Source organism: Cynocephalus volans, chromosome 8, assembly GCF_027409185.1.
Source record: "Cynocephalus volans isolate mCynVol1 chromosome 8, mCynVol1.pri, whole genome shotgun sequence".
Lineage (NCBI taxonomy): Eukaryota > Metazoa > Chordata > Mammalia > Dermoptera > Cynocephalidae > Cynocephalus > Cynocephalus volans.
The window spans coordinates 83,069,736-83,084,781 of record NC_084467.1 but is presented as its reverse complement, the minus strand read 5'-3'; the positions used below and the strand labels follow the sequence as shown (position 1 = coordinate 83,084,781).

Below are 15,046 nucleotides of genomic sequence, written 5' to 3'. Positions count from 1 at the left end.
GGAAGGAGGAGGAAGACCATGCTATTTCCAGTTTGCATAATGAAGTAGCTTGTGGGGGATAACAGAAATCATACTCTTCTGGGAAGGCAATATTATGGTCATAAACAACAGACACCAACTGAGGTGTCCTATCCACAGGCATCTAATCTCTCAGATCCTCTCATCCCACAGTAGTTTTACATGACTACATTCATTCATTCAACAGACATCTACCAACTGCCTTTGCCAGGGCCTGGGTTAGGCACTGTGGGTTTGAGAATAAATAAGGTGCTGCTTCTGCCCCTAGGGAGCTCACAGTCTGATGGGCAAGACGGTCATGCACAGAGAAGGTCTAAAGGAGAATGTGACACATTGGGCTCCCCAGGAAGCAAACCCTGAGACAGAGCTGAGCATCCAGGCTGCCCTGGGGATCACACCTGTGGATACGGAAGGCAGGGAAGGAAGCAGATGGGCAGAGATATCTGGCTGTGATACGAGCCTAATGATGGCCTCAGCAACCCCACAAGGAGCTCTGGCCCGCAGAGTCGTCCCGAGTTAGGCCAGGATAGCATTTACACTTGACACTGATCGATCACTGGGTGCAGGCCACCCAGCCAGGGGGATGACTTGGGCAGCTGAGGAGCTGACAGCCAAAGGCAGCACTTCAAGCAACTGGGGTGATAAGTCCTTCAATAAAAGCACCTCTGGGTGTTGCATCACAGTGCTCACACATCACACAAACTGCTCTGAGAGTAGGCCGGGAGCAATGATAGCTGGGAGGAACCACGGAGGCTTTACTGAGGAGAGTCTTAGAGAAGAGCTTTCCAGGCAGGAAAAGTGTGAAGCAGATCTGAGCTATGGGGCATGTGGGCCTGGTGGGCTGGGGAGTGCATGTTGAGGGACAAGTGAGAGAACGTCATTCTCCCCTCCCCCACCATGGAGACCTCACTTCATCCCCTCTGGGGGAAGCCAAAAGCCTACAGCATGTTCCATAAACACTGGATGAGCATAACTATGTGGATAAACATTTAGTAAACTGCTGTGGCCAGAAGACATCAAATCATGATGAGCTGGTGAGCAACTTAATAGGATTTTTAAATTGGCAGACGTTTACTTATTAATAAACACCAGTGCCTGCCTCACTCGCTACCACCCTTCCTTCCCAGGGCAGAAGTCTGGCAGCTTCAGTGGATGTGGAGGAAAGGGCACGTGCTTTGGACCAGAGAGCCAGGACCAAAGCTTGACCCAGTTGCTCATGTGCTGTGTGATCTTGACCTAGTCACTTCACCTCTCTGAGCTTTCATTCTGTCAGCTGTAAAGCAGAGCTAACACCCACTTCCCAGGGTTGCTGTGAGACAAATGAAATAATGTATTTGAAACCATGCTGGACACAGTGGGTCCTGGTACCGGTTTGCTGCCTTAGACAACTCACTAGAGCTACAGGAAGTGACTTCAGCCTGCTCTAGGGCCATCATTGCTTTCTGTAACCCTGTCTGGAAATACACCATTTCCGCTAGACGAAGCCCGAGGACAATTTTGTGTATTCACAGTCCGTTTAGACAAAGCTATGAGCTGGTAATGAAACAGAGACTGGGACATAAGTGGCCTCATTCTTTCTTGTCTTACTGGTTTTCAACTGGGGTACAGACAGTTGCTTAGCAACAGTATTAACCCATCTGAGGGACCGGGACCGACAGGCCCGAGGCTCGCCCTTCCCGTCAGGGAAGAAATGCCACCACGCCAATCAGGGCTCTTGTTTCTGACCTCTAATGCTTTTTCCTGATGGAGGTTTTATTCTGAGGTGAACCAGGGACATTCCTCTGATGGTCATTATCGCTGGGATGAAAGAAGGGCTATGAGACATGGGGGTGGGTGGGATGGGAGCTGCAATTTGGGGCTCCTGCCCACTCTTTTCATGGAGCAGATTATTCTGGGACTGAGGCAGGATACCAAAGAGGAGCTACACAAACAGGCTTCTATTTTATGCTTGGCAGGGAGAGCACGTGACCCCTTTTTCTTTTTTTAAGTCTAAGTCCCAGCCATTGTGCTGCCACCATGAAGGGAATTAGGCTCCTGAGCCTCTCAGAACTCAGGGTGAGAGAGATGAGTCAGAGCCCTCAAATTACGAGGACACCTGCTGTGACCCTATGAGTCAGGAACTTCAGGACTGCTCTCACCGAGCTGGCCTCCCAAAGCTACGTGGTCCCCTCCATTCTCTAGAGGGGACACACCATGTATCCCTTCGGCCTACAGCCTGGATTCCAATCACTGCTGCAGGTTGAAAGCACTGAACAGTGAGGCCTTAACAGTCGATTTTCCATGAAAAGACTGAAAGGAATGAGCTGCAACGTTTTCAGAAAATACAATTTCTTCAGTAAGCAGCCTCAAATGCTTTTCAAGGTGGAAAACAATGAAAGAAACAGAGGCTAGTCGCCCTGCTCATTTTAAATTCATCTCACAGTGCAGCTTTCCAATTAGGGGAGAACTCCTTTTAAGATCAACTAATGGAAGAAATCTACTTTCAGTGAACTTCTAAGTGAAAAAAACAAAAAAAACCCAAAAAACCCATAAAGCATTCAATTGTGCAATATAATCCTGCATTGCAGACAGATGAAAAGCACCCTGGGAGATGCCCAGCAGTGGTCCGGGACCAAGCACTGCTGCTTTCCAGCAAGCGTGGACCTGGGCCCCTGTCTCCTCCATGGAGGGATGGAATTCATGCTCACCCCAGTGATACTAGTCCTGTTAGTCAGCATCAGGTGAGGAGAAACTGCCCCAAAGTTAACGCTGCTGCCCCAGTCTTTCTTGCTTTTTAACGCCCCCCAATAGCTGGCTTTGCAAAATCAAATAGTCTGTGGCAGTGTTGAGACTTTGCTAGGTTCCTCTTCCTCCCATCCAGAAATCCAAAATGCCTTCTTGAGTAATTACTCCCTTCCTCTCCTTATAATCCCAGGGAGAAAAAGCCTTGGGAGCCAACCACCTGTCCAGCCCTCAGCTGGAAGGAGAGCCCGCAAGTACAAACCACACACCGGAACCAGAAGTAAGGAGAGAGCTGTGATCCCTTCACTCCTGCAGTTAGAGACCCGCGGCCTGGGAGGTCAGTGGTGTTACTGATGAGTGGGCAGGTCCCAATAGCACACAGACTCCAACAGAAGTAATCTGAGGGCTGGCCGGTTAGCTCAGTGGGTTAGAGCGCAGCCTTACAACACCAGGGTCACAGGTTTGAATCCTTGTACCAGCCAGCCTCCCAAAATAATAATAATAACAATAATAATAATAATAATAATTAGAGTAATCTGAGATTCCCCCACATGGCCTTCAATCAACAGAAGGAAAGGAAGAGTGCATATATCTAACTGTTCTGCTTTTGCCCTTTGGAGGGCAACAGATAGATATTTAATCACATTCACTCAAATCGATGGAGGTTTATATAAGGAATGCACAGAAACCCAGGAAAAGGAGAATATTCAGAAAACGTTCTCAGCTGTTCTTTTTCTGCCCCCTACATTTTACCGTGTTTCTTCCCTCTGCTCAGTCTTATTTTTGCCTCTTGGCTGGTGCTTACTTAGGGTAAATTACCTGCCTGTAACTTTGGGTGCCATGAACACGGACCTGGCATGGGTCCAGCTTCATCTGCTTCTGAAGGTGCTGTCTTTTGAGTTTGTCCCTTGTGCTAACTTCACCCTCTCGATATTTGTAGTTGAATTCCCGGATGAGTTCGTCATTTTGAGTTAGGTCATGTTGTAGGCTGCTGGAGAGCCCCAGGTCATTTCCTGTCACTGAAGGAGAGATGTGAGGAGGGAGGGAGGATGGGTCCTGTGTACCAGATATGGCTAGGGGTGGACCCCTTCAGCGACAGCGCCTGAGGGTATGGGATTTAATGTATGTGGCCCTTTGGCTCTGGCTGACCAAGACAGTCCCAGGTTTTGGCAATCTGTACTGTATAGACAGGCATACTGAGAAATTATTTCATTTTGCATGAAGTTCCACGTTCAAGGGGACAGACATAGATGAACCGTGAAAATACATTCAGTACTCAGTGAATTGGAGGTCTTTGTGAAGAGCTGAATCTAAGCACAGGGCTGGTTTGGCAGGTCACATAGAGGTTAATAGTCTTAGCAGAGCGTCTCAGCTTTTGACCCAGAAATCCTGGACCTTCAGGAGGGAACTTTCTATGTCTGCTTTGAATACAAAGAAAGTCAGGTAACCCAAGGGACAAGGACTGTCGCTTCGTCAAAGCCAAGAGTCTGGCCCGAGAAGAGCTTCTCCCTGTCCCCCATCACACTGCTGTGCTGGAGAGCTGGGGGCCAGCTGAGGGGTGGGCCTGAGCCCCTGTCCTCCTGCCCACTCCTCCACTCACACGTGCCACACATCTCCGTCAGATGACTTCATCTGCTCCTGAAGGAAGGGAGCTTTGACTATGGCAGTTTGTTCTTTTAGAAAAATCACAAGTGATACACCTATAACAAACCTGTGGTTTAGCTAGGGCAGAAGTTACTAACCCTATTTGCAGATGTGGAAACTGAGGCTCAGAGAAAATAGAGGATTTGTCTCATATCTAGTACATGGCAGAAACTCTAATGAACTTGAATCCCGATTTATAACTATACTCTTCTACTTCTATTTTATATGGTGTCTAATAGCACATTACATAAATTAAAGTTAGAGGCAAAGCTAATACTAGTTTTATTAAAATGTAGAGGAAAGAATTAGTTTGTTTGGCTGCTCACCCATCATTAAATGAGGCAAGGGAGAAAAAACATGCATAAAACAGCTTCTTACCCTATATGTTTCAAAGTATAAAACTCGCTATATGACGAATTTATATCAGAGACATCTGTTTAAGGATTTAAGATTAAACTTAAATACCTTCTTGACAAAATATAGCTTTTTATTTGAAGGAACTTTAAAAAGGCATTGTTTAAAGCTTTTCTAAGTTTCTTGAATGTATAACAGCAACTCCAATTATGTTTTAGTAACTTTCAATATTAGTAAATAAAAACATGTGAATTTAATTTTCCTTTAAACGTAATTTTTAATCAAGAAAAATACACATAGCTAATTACATCTTTTTTTCGAGACTCAATTATTTTTAAATCGTCTTAAGATACTCTTTCTGATGAGCTCAAGATATGTCCAGATTCCCACATCACTACTAGCATAAAACAACTTTTAAAACCAGTTGTGTTCTTTTGTTGAACAAATATCGAGGTAAATCAATTAATTTATTTGTTTTCCTTTCTTGCCTATTCATAATCTCTGGGAAAACTCTAATATCAACCAATCAGTAAAAAAAGAAAGAAAGAAAAAACAAATAGAACACTTCAAAAACTGCTAGCATTTACAGCTTAAAAGGTCTTTTTGTAGCCTGTGTCCCATCATCCTCACATCTGAGTTATTCCAATTGCCCTGTAACATCAGGCGACTCTGTAAGAATCCCTGTCAAGTAAAGTACACAAAACCCACGCCAGTTGATAATCACCACTGCAATATTGCCATAAAAGAACAAATATTTTCCTGAAATCTTTGTGAACAAAAGAAATAATTTAGCTGATGGCTCACAAGACCCCAGAAAGAGTACCTTGAAAAATCCGTAACAACATGTCTGTCAACAGTGTCCAAAATCCTTGGTACATAAATCTGTAAACCTTTAGGCCTCCAAAAATCACAAACATTTGATTATGTTTACCAGGGATGCCATCATGAAAAATTTTTGAAAAGTCTTATGACTTATGACATAAATTATAAAATGCAGAAAGGGCCAAAACACAAGCGAGGGATGTCCGACTGAAATTAGAAAAGATTTTGGCCAATGAATTGAGAGTCCTCGATTTCCATATATCATTTTCTTAAAAGATTTTTAATGAAGTAAAACATACAGAAAGTTTACTCTCTGGTCACCAGTACATGAATGCAAAGTACTTTGGGGATCTAAAGAAAACAAAAGTGTTCACTTGAAGGAGGGAGGCTGGGAAAACAGAAGGAAGCATAGTGTTTAGACTCATTGGTATGGAAAGACTTTTAAAATATTTACATCAGTATTGAGGATCTGTTTATGTTTCATTTCTTGGCAAAGCTTTGAAGAAGTTATATGTATATCCTCAAAGATTTTAAGCTTTATTTTTCAAAGAAAAAGGTACTGTTAATAAACACTAATGTATGATGTAACTGCAAAAATTTTTTGAAAGAATTAAGGCCTTTAATTATATTTTTTATTTTTCCTGCCTCTCTTTGAGTGCATATTTCTTTTTACTTGGTTTCTTATAAACTGTGTAAGCACTCCAGTAATATGAGACAGTGGTTTACGGGGCTTTTCTAAAAGGACCTCTGGAAGATGAACGAATAACATCTCAGGTCGAGCAAGTACCTGTGCCATGGTTCAGTAGTATCCCGGACTCCTGATAACGTTAAGATAGAGGCTTAAAGTACAATAATAACAATTATTAGTATAGCTATTCTGTATAAATCTTGGAAAAATAAAAAGTTCTCCTTCCTACCATGACTGTCAATTCTTCAAGCAAATATTTCCTGTGCTTTTAACTTTGTGCACTTTAAAAATTAACCTTCACAATGACTCTATGAGGTAGGTAATAGGGTCATCTCTGTTTTACAGATTTGGAAGCTGGATTTGGAGGCATTAGCCCTTACCAAAGTTACAAGGTTGTGAGTGGGGAAGCTGAAACTCGAATCCAGATGTGCCCGAGCCCGAGCTTTAACCACTGTGATTTACCACCTCCCTTCTCTGTTCAAACTGCCCACGAAGGCTGACACCAAGGCCAAGTTAGCCTGAACACAGAGGCACCACCAGGGCCCAGAGAACCAAAGGCTTAACTCCAAAGGTATGGACTTCTACTGAATTTGCTGAAAACAATGAAATCTAGGTCTCTAGCAACTTAGGGAACAATGTCAGTATTAAAATTTGGTTTTGGTTTTGTCTCTCTTTTTAAGCAGGTGACGTGAAGAAAATTTGATTTGGAGAACAAGGACTATTATGTACACTGAGTATCTACTCTGTGCTACTAGGAGCTGGAAATAAAGACGTTAACAAAATGTGGTTCTTGCATCGAAACACAGACACGCGACTATAGCCGTTTACACTGGGAAAATGATAGCTTTGCCCCTTGAGTCTACATTTACTATGAACATCTTAGTTAATCTCCTTAGGGAGATTAATCTTCTTAGGCTTAATAACCCACAACAGACCACTCTTTGTCTATACTGCTACCACATGTGAGGTATTTCTGAATAACACCACCAAAGGACAGTATAAGAATGCAAATACTTGCTTCCTTTCAGAGTTAATTTCCAAGTTTTCTGAGTGAACTGTAGGGTTAATTTTTTTCCCCAAAACTTTCACAACATACTTCTCTGTGCGAACTTCTCTCCTCTCAGCTTCCTAGCAGAGCATTCGTGAGCTAAAATCAAACTCAAAACTACAGATTTTTCTTTAGGCAGGATACACCCCACTCCCAGTGAATCAGAATTCTAGAAGGTGACAGCCAAAGTAGGAGAACTAGCCATATAGAACACCGGATCCATCTCTTCTTATTAAAATGGAATAACTGAGACTCAGAGGAGCTAAGTGGCTTGCCTATGGTCATGGAGAAGTAAACAACAAACCTAAGCCAGGTCCTCTTTCTTTTTCTACAGCTCTATAGTCCATGAAAAGTCCAAGTCCTACGGTTAGAGAAGCCCCTGATAGGAGCTCTGGTTCATCACTTTGCACAATGCTTGGAAAAAGTAGACTCTCAGCAAAAGCTGGCTTACTGAATACCTGTGAAGGAAGTCCTAACTCTTGCTCTACCCTGGCTACTCCCTGCCAGCCTGCTCTCTCACTGCATGTTCTCTTCCTTTCTGGACTAAACCACCCACCAGTGCTAACACCAGTTAGCAGCAGCAGCAGCAGAGACAACATTTCCTGAAGTCCATCTGGGCAGAGATAGCTACTCTGATCTACTTAAAACACCTACTCAGAGCTGTTTAATCAGTGAATTTTTCAGGATATATTTTACTAGACCCCTAGACACACCACAAGGATGTTTTAGTAGTAGGGGTTGGTGACAAATCCAGGGCCTCGGGGGTACAGAGCAGTGAAAGAGAATGGGGCCAAAACGCCCAGGAAAGCACAAGCTAGAGAAAATTGATGAGTTAACTGACTTGCCCATGGTCATGCAGCTGTTCGGTCCCAGAAGGGGGATTTGAACTCTGGTGTCAATATTCCTAGCTCTGCACAATGCTGCTCTCCCAATAGAACAGAAGCCATAGTGCCTAGTTTGGGAGGTAGTTACAGAGGGGTAATGATGGTACAGAAATGTAAAGAGCAAAGGGCAAAAGAGGATGCATATCATCAGTGGAAGTGTTTCTGGAGAACTTCTTCACTGTATTTTAGACATTTGTTAAGATCTGAATTGTGTCCCCCTCAAATTCATATGCTGAAGCCCTAGCCCCCAATGTGACTATATTTGGAGATAGGGCCTTTATTTATTTATTTACTGTATTGGTTATGAATATTCATGGGGTACAAAGCTGATTGTCACCACTCGTGCCCAAGATGTGATGGCCAGATCCATACTGGCAGCATGCCCATTACCACAAATTGTGGCTATACTCCATGTCCCCCACCCAATTATCCCTGACTTCCCCTCCCCATCCCCCTTTCCCTCACTCCACTTTGTATCCCTAGATATGTTCTCTCCCTCTGCAAGTCCAATGCCCCTCTGTGGTCTTTCTTTCCTTCCTTCTTTCTCTCTCACCTCCCACTTATGAGTGAGCACATGCAGTATTTATCCCTCTGTACATTATTTCACTCAACATATGTTTCTCCAAGCTCATCCATGTTGTTGTGAATGGGAGAATTTCATTCTTTTTTATGGCGGAGTAGTGTTCCATGGTGTATATGTACCACCTTATCCAGTTGTCCATTGATGGACATTTAGGTTGGTTCCATATCTTGGCTGTTGTGAACAGAACTGTGATGAACATGGGAGTCCAGGTATCCCTTCAACATGATGACTTCCATTCCTTTGGGTATATACCCAGAAGTGGGATTGCTGGATTGTATGGTAGACCTATCTGTAGTTGTTTGAGAAACCTCCATACTTTTTTCCATAGTGGTTGTACTAATTTGCAGTCCCACCAACACTGCAGGAGCATTCCCTTCTCTCTACATTCTTGCCAGCATTTGTTATTCTCTGTCTTTTTTATTACAGCCAGTCTAACTGGGATGAGGTGATATCTCAGTGTGGTTTTAATTTGCATTTCCCTGATGACTAGTGATGTTGAACATTTTTTCATGTACCTGTTGGCAATGTGTATGTCTTCCTTTGAAAAATGCCTATTCAGTTCCTTTGCCCATTTTTTAATTGGGTTATTGGTTTTTTTTTTTACTGTGTAATTGCTTGAGTTCCTTGTATATTATGGATATTAATCCCTTGTCAGATAGATGCAAGGGCATTAAGGTTACATGAGTCATAAAGGTGGGGCCCTAATTCAATAGGACTGGTGTCCTTATAAGAAGAGGAAGAGACACCAGGAGCATGCGCACACAGAAGAAAGGCCTTGTGAGGACACAGAAAAAAGGCAGCTGTCTACAAGCCAAGGAGAGAGACCTCAGGAGAAACCAAACCTTCCAGCACCTTGATTTCAGACTTCTAGACTCCAGAACTGTGAGAAAATAAATTTCTGTTGCTTAAGCCACCTAGTCTGTGGTATTTTGTTATGGCAGCAGATTAATATAACACTGATGGCCAACAGTGAAAGGGCTGCTGAAGACCAGCTCTACCTCCGTCTTACTCTGTCCAGGTTTGCCTGGTGAAGGGAGAAGCGGGGAAGGTGACACACACAGTTGAAATTTAACCAGTTTTCAGGTTAACTACACTGACAAAGAAGCAAAAAGATGACATTAAATAATGATGAAAATTGTAGATAGCTACAATTTATCATTTTCTGTGGCTTCTTTGTTTATACATTCTTTAATTGCCTTTTTTCATTTGGCGGTTTTGTAAGAACAAACATTTTCTGAGAAAACTCACTTCTTGGAAATAGAGCAAATATGAGGGTATTTCAAAAAGTTCATGGAAAAATAGAACTAGAGATAATACAAATCTTTCCATGAGCTTTTTGAAATACTCTTGCATAAACTATTTGGGGTTTTAGGCTTTTTAATGTTTGGAAAATAACGTTTTATGTTAGGGAAAAGATAAAGACCACTGAAAGAATCTGTAGAGGGAGGTCAGTGAAAATGGTAGAATAAGGACCTCTGAAAATCTTCTCCATGAAGGCAGTGAGAACATTGGTAAAAACTGTCAGAATCAACTTTTTCAGAACTCTGGAAATTAACCAAAGGCTTGCAGCAATCCAAGGAGAGTTTATTCAAGAAAAATGGCTGAATCTCAAAAGAGCAGCAAGATTTGTGACACTTTAGCTTGCTCTATCCCTGTTTTCTCCTCCCCAACACAACAATAGCCTTGAAACCCCAAAGCCCACAAGTACAGTGAAAATAAGCATCTCAGCAGCAAATGGAGGGGAAAGAACAGGATTGAAGCTTCATCAAAGCCGCATTCCCAGAGAACTGTCATTATTCAACCTGTCTCGTGGTTCCTGGAAGATTCCACTCACAAAGCTGTCTTTTTTCAAACTGACTTGGAACATACTTAGTATAAAGAGCTTTTTCCTGGAGGCATTGGTTGAAAACATTATTACTATTTAAGGTGGCATATAAAAGTTTTGTCAAACAATCGGCTAACTAAAATACTTAAAAGGAAAATTTGGGAAATGAAATATCTATAGGGAACTTTGAAAAGCTTTGATATATACCTGGTAATATAGAAGGCTACATGAATACCCAGGCTGATGCATATATTCAAGAAAAACCTGAGAAGGCCCTAAACCCTGACCTCTGGTTGACAATGAGGCTCTGCACAGCAGAAAGTAAAGGCTAAGGCAGGGTTGGAAACTGGCTGAAAGTCGAAGGCATGTCTCAAATACTCACACAGACCCCATCACCAAAGACTGTGAGACTTATTGATCCCAGGAATTTAATGACATTTCAGTCCAATCATTAGCTGACCACTAAGCTAACTGAGCAGAGACTTTAGTAACTACACATGACAAAGAATACAGACTTTACAGAATTAATTCAGAAACAAACTAGCAACAACAACAAATCCTGGGGATGAGAGAGAATCTAATTTCCAAAGTTGCCATGTTACATTCTTTTAAATGTCCAGTTTTTTTTTTTTTTGAACATCTGAAAAATTATGAAACATGCAAAGAAACAAGAAAGTATGGTCCATACTAACAGAGAAAAAAATCAGTCAATAGAAACTGTCCCTGTGAAACCAGATATTAGACTTACTAGACAAAGGCTTTAAATCAGCTATTTTAAATATGTTCAAAGAACTACAAAAAGCTATCTCTAAAGAATTAAAGGAAAATATAAGAAGAATGTCTCACCAAATAAAGAGATAGAAATTATTTTTTAAAAAATAGAAATTCTGGAGTTGAAAAGTACAATAACTGAAATGAAAAATTTACTAGAGGAGTTCAACAGCATATTTGAGTAGGCAGAAGACAGAATTGAACTTTAAGGTAGGTCAATTGAGACTATCCAGTCTGAGAGAAACAAAGGAAAAGAATGAAGAAAAATAAGCAGAGCCTCAGTGACCTGTGGGACACCATCAAACCTACCAAAATATGTATAATGGGGGTCCCAGAAGGAGAGGAGAAAAATGTGTGGAGAAGCAATGGCTGAAAACTTCCCAAATTTGATGAAAAACATGAATCTACACATCCAAGATGCTAAAACAAAACAAAACTCCAAGTAGGATAAATTAAAACAGATTCATATCTAGATATATCATAATCAAACTACTCAAAGCTGAAGACAGAGGATCTTGAAAACAGTATGAGAGAAATGACTCATTATGTATGAGGTTTTTATCAGAAACCACGGAGGCCAGAAGGCAACAAGATGATATATTCAAAGTTCTGAAAGAAAGACTGTCAATCGAGAATTTTATGTCTGGCAAAATATCCTTCAAAAATGAAGGAGAAATTAAGACAGTCCTAAATAAACAAAAAGTGAGAGAATTTGTCACTAGCAAGCCTGCCCTACAAAAAATTCTAAAGGGAGTCCTTCAGGGACTCTGAAGTGAAACTCCCTGAAGTGAAAGGACACTAGATGACAACTGAAATACACACGAAGAAATAAAGAGCACTGGTAAAAAAATAAGTACATGTAAATATAAAAGACAGTATAAATGTATTTTTTGTTTATAACTCTTTTTTCTCCTATCTGATTTAAAAGACTGCATAAAACAATAATTACAAATCTGTACGATGGGCATACAATATATAAAGACTTAATTGTGTGACAATAAACAGTATAAGGGAGGGGGAGGGAATGAAGCTCTGTTGGAGCAAAGTTTTTGTATACTATTAAATAATTTGTTATTAATCCAAATTATTTCATAACAAATTAAGATGTTAACTGTAATCCCCAGGGAAACCATCAAGAAAGTAGATTAAAAGAATCTGTGGTATAGATGGTTTAGTTAAGTCCAGCAAAGCCTCACTGTTGTACACAAACAGTGGTAAAACCAATATGAATTAGTAAAATCTCTGAAGAAAAGAAATTATTCATCGAGGATGTACTGCTTATTAATTTCTCAATATACAGTAACTGGAAGAGCAAACAGAATGTTTTTCCATTTACTTTGGATTGAGGGCCTACTATGCGTCAGGCATGGTTTGATGCTGTAAAATCGAGGCTTAGCTGAGTCTGTCTGTCTTAATAAAGAAACCTCATGGACCCCGTAACTTCTACCAAGCTCCCTGTGTCTGTTATTTTAACTTCCTAATGACTCAAGTTCTCCCTTGACAGTCTGTCTAATAGCCACCTTCATTCCCAATCTAGTCTATCTATTCAGCCAATATGTGCTGAGCTTCTGTTATGTGCCATCTATGTGCACCGATGAAGGAGGTAACCTGAGGTGTTCCGAAGTGGTCTGGAAAATCTGGGGCCAGAGTCTCTTTCAGGAGAGGGAACAGCAGGTGCTGAGGCCCGAGGGTAGGGCTTTTCAGCGGCTGACCCGCACATCATCTCCTCTGGGAAGTCTTCCCCGGCACACCTGGGAAACAAGCTACCTCTCCTCTGATTGACAGAGTCATGGTGTCCACCGTTCTATGCTTGTCTGAAGTGTCAAGTTTTTCTCTCTTGATAGACTATGAGTCTGTTGAGTACAGAAGCCCTATTTAATTCATATTAGGTTGCCTGGAGTACTGTAAGTCACACATAAATATTTGTGGAACTGAATTAAATGGAGTTTAGTATCCTAACCTGGTAGGTAGAATCGTCCATTAATTGAGCTCTAATCCAACTTTAACTCACACTCCTGGATCTTGTTAAGCCAGCAACTGCACTGCTCCTGCCCTCTCCGGGTAATACTTGGCAAAGTTTACAAACCTTAATAAATCAATACTACATGAATATAAAATTCTAGAACACAAACTATTGTTTGCCTAGTTAGAATAACTTTCCTCTCAAGAACTAACATGCTTACTTCCTGGATTGAATTAGTCAATTACCTCTTTCAAAAACAGTGTAGACTTTTGAAATTGATACTGACAACAGTGACTTGTGAACATGCTTTATTTTGATTTAGTAGCTTTTGTTTAAGAATGTTTGTTGAAAGACTAAGTCATTCATTCAATTAATATTACTTGTAGACATATCTATATGTACATGTTCTGTTGCCTTTATGGTTTGCAGTCTTGTCAGGGACACGGGTAAGAAACAAGAAAAGAAACAAACAAATGTGTAATTACAGCTTACAATACATGGTATTAAAGAAACAAGCAGCGTACGGGCCAGAGAATAACAGGGGAGACCTTTGCATAGCTGTGTGTTGTAGGGCCCGTGGGAGACCCCCAGGAAGTGTGGATTCATCAGGGCAGATGCTTCCCAGCCTCACAGGGGAACTACCAGAGAGCACTTATGAGTAGTAGGAAATAGTTCATTCTGACCTTCTCAGAAGCAGGACAAAGGTAGTGGGGAAGCGTGGGAGGCCCCCAGCAGCCGCTGATGGCTGTGTCTGACTCAGAAGGCCCCACTTAGAGCAAATGGTTACTTAACAACATCTCGAGTTGTGCGCGCCCAACGCAGACAGGGAAATTAGCATGGATTCCAATGACTTACAAAACAAATGCACGGGATCCTTCCTGAGTTCCTAAGGGAATGTGTAAATACTAATAAAGAGAAGAATAATCAGATAGTCACAGAACAAGACTTCCTTGACAGAGGTTATTGATCTAGTTTTAAGCAATTTGAGGTGCCGGAGATGCTGCGAGCAGGAGCCACTAGCAAAGAAACACACTTAGGATTGTTAGACGATTATCAATTCATCGTCTAATTATCAAAGGATGTCTAATCTGGGCCTGCAATGGGGGTGATGATGATTGCACTAATAAGAAGGGCAGTAAGGAAGTCAGGGAGCGACCCCAAGCAGGGACGAGTGAACTGAATTAGTGGCCATTGCGTTTCTGCTCAGAGGTATTATTTACCACGAGGGAAAACACTCGGTCCTAGGACTAAGCTCAAATAAAGACCTTAAATATGAATCTGTCATTGTTATGAGAGCCTGCAATTCCCATAAGCATTTCTTACCAACATTAGATTCATTCTTTTATTTATTCTTTCATTTACCAATATTTGTTGAGCACCTATCATGTGCCAGATACTATTGCTGCTGGGTCTCCAGGGCCTCCAAAAGAAACAGAGGAAGTCTCTGCACTCATGGAGCTCACATTCTAGTGAGATAGGGCTGGAGAAGTCAGAAAAAACTAATAAACAAGCAAGTGCTATGAAAACCAATACAGCTGGTAAGAAGAGAGTAAGGGTACAGGGAGACGAGAAGGGGGTCTTTAGAGGAGACTCTTTAAGGGCTATTTTATATAGAGTGGCCAAGGAAGGCCTCTCTGAGAAGTGACATTGTGCAGGAAGTACAGGGTAAACCATGGGAAGATGTTGGGGAGAGAACTTCAGGCAGAAGAGGAGAAGCAAATGCAC

General features: G+C 41.6%; 1 protein-coding gene across 1 annotated transcript in view; it reads right to left on the bottom strand.

Annotated features, from left to right (window-relative positions):
- Positions 1-3,540: 3,540 nt before the first annotated feature.
- LOC134384209 (uncharacterized) overlaps positions 3,541-15,046 on the bottom strand; it is a 32,901-nt gene continuing 21,395 nt past the window's right edge. The window contains exon 5 of the mRNA XM_063105794.1: positions 3,541-3,758. Within this exon, the coding sequence (XP_062961864.1) occupies positions 3,541-3,758 (218 nt within the window). The remainder of the gene's footprint in view (positions 3,759-15,046) is intronic.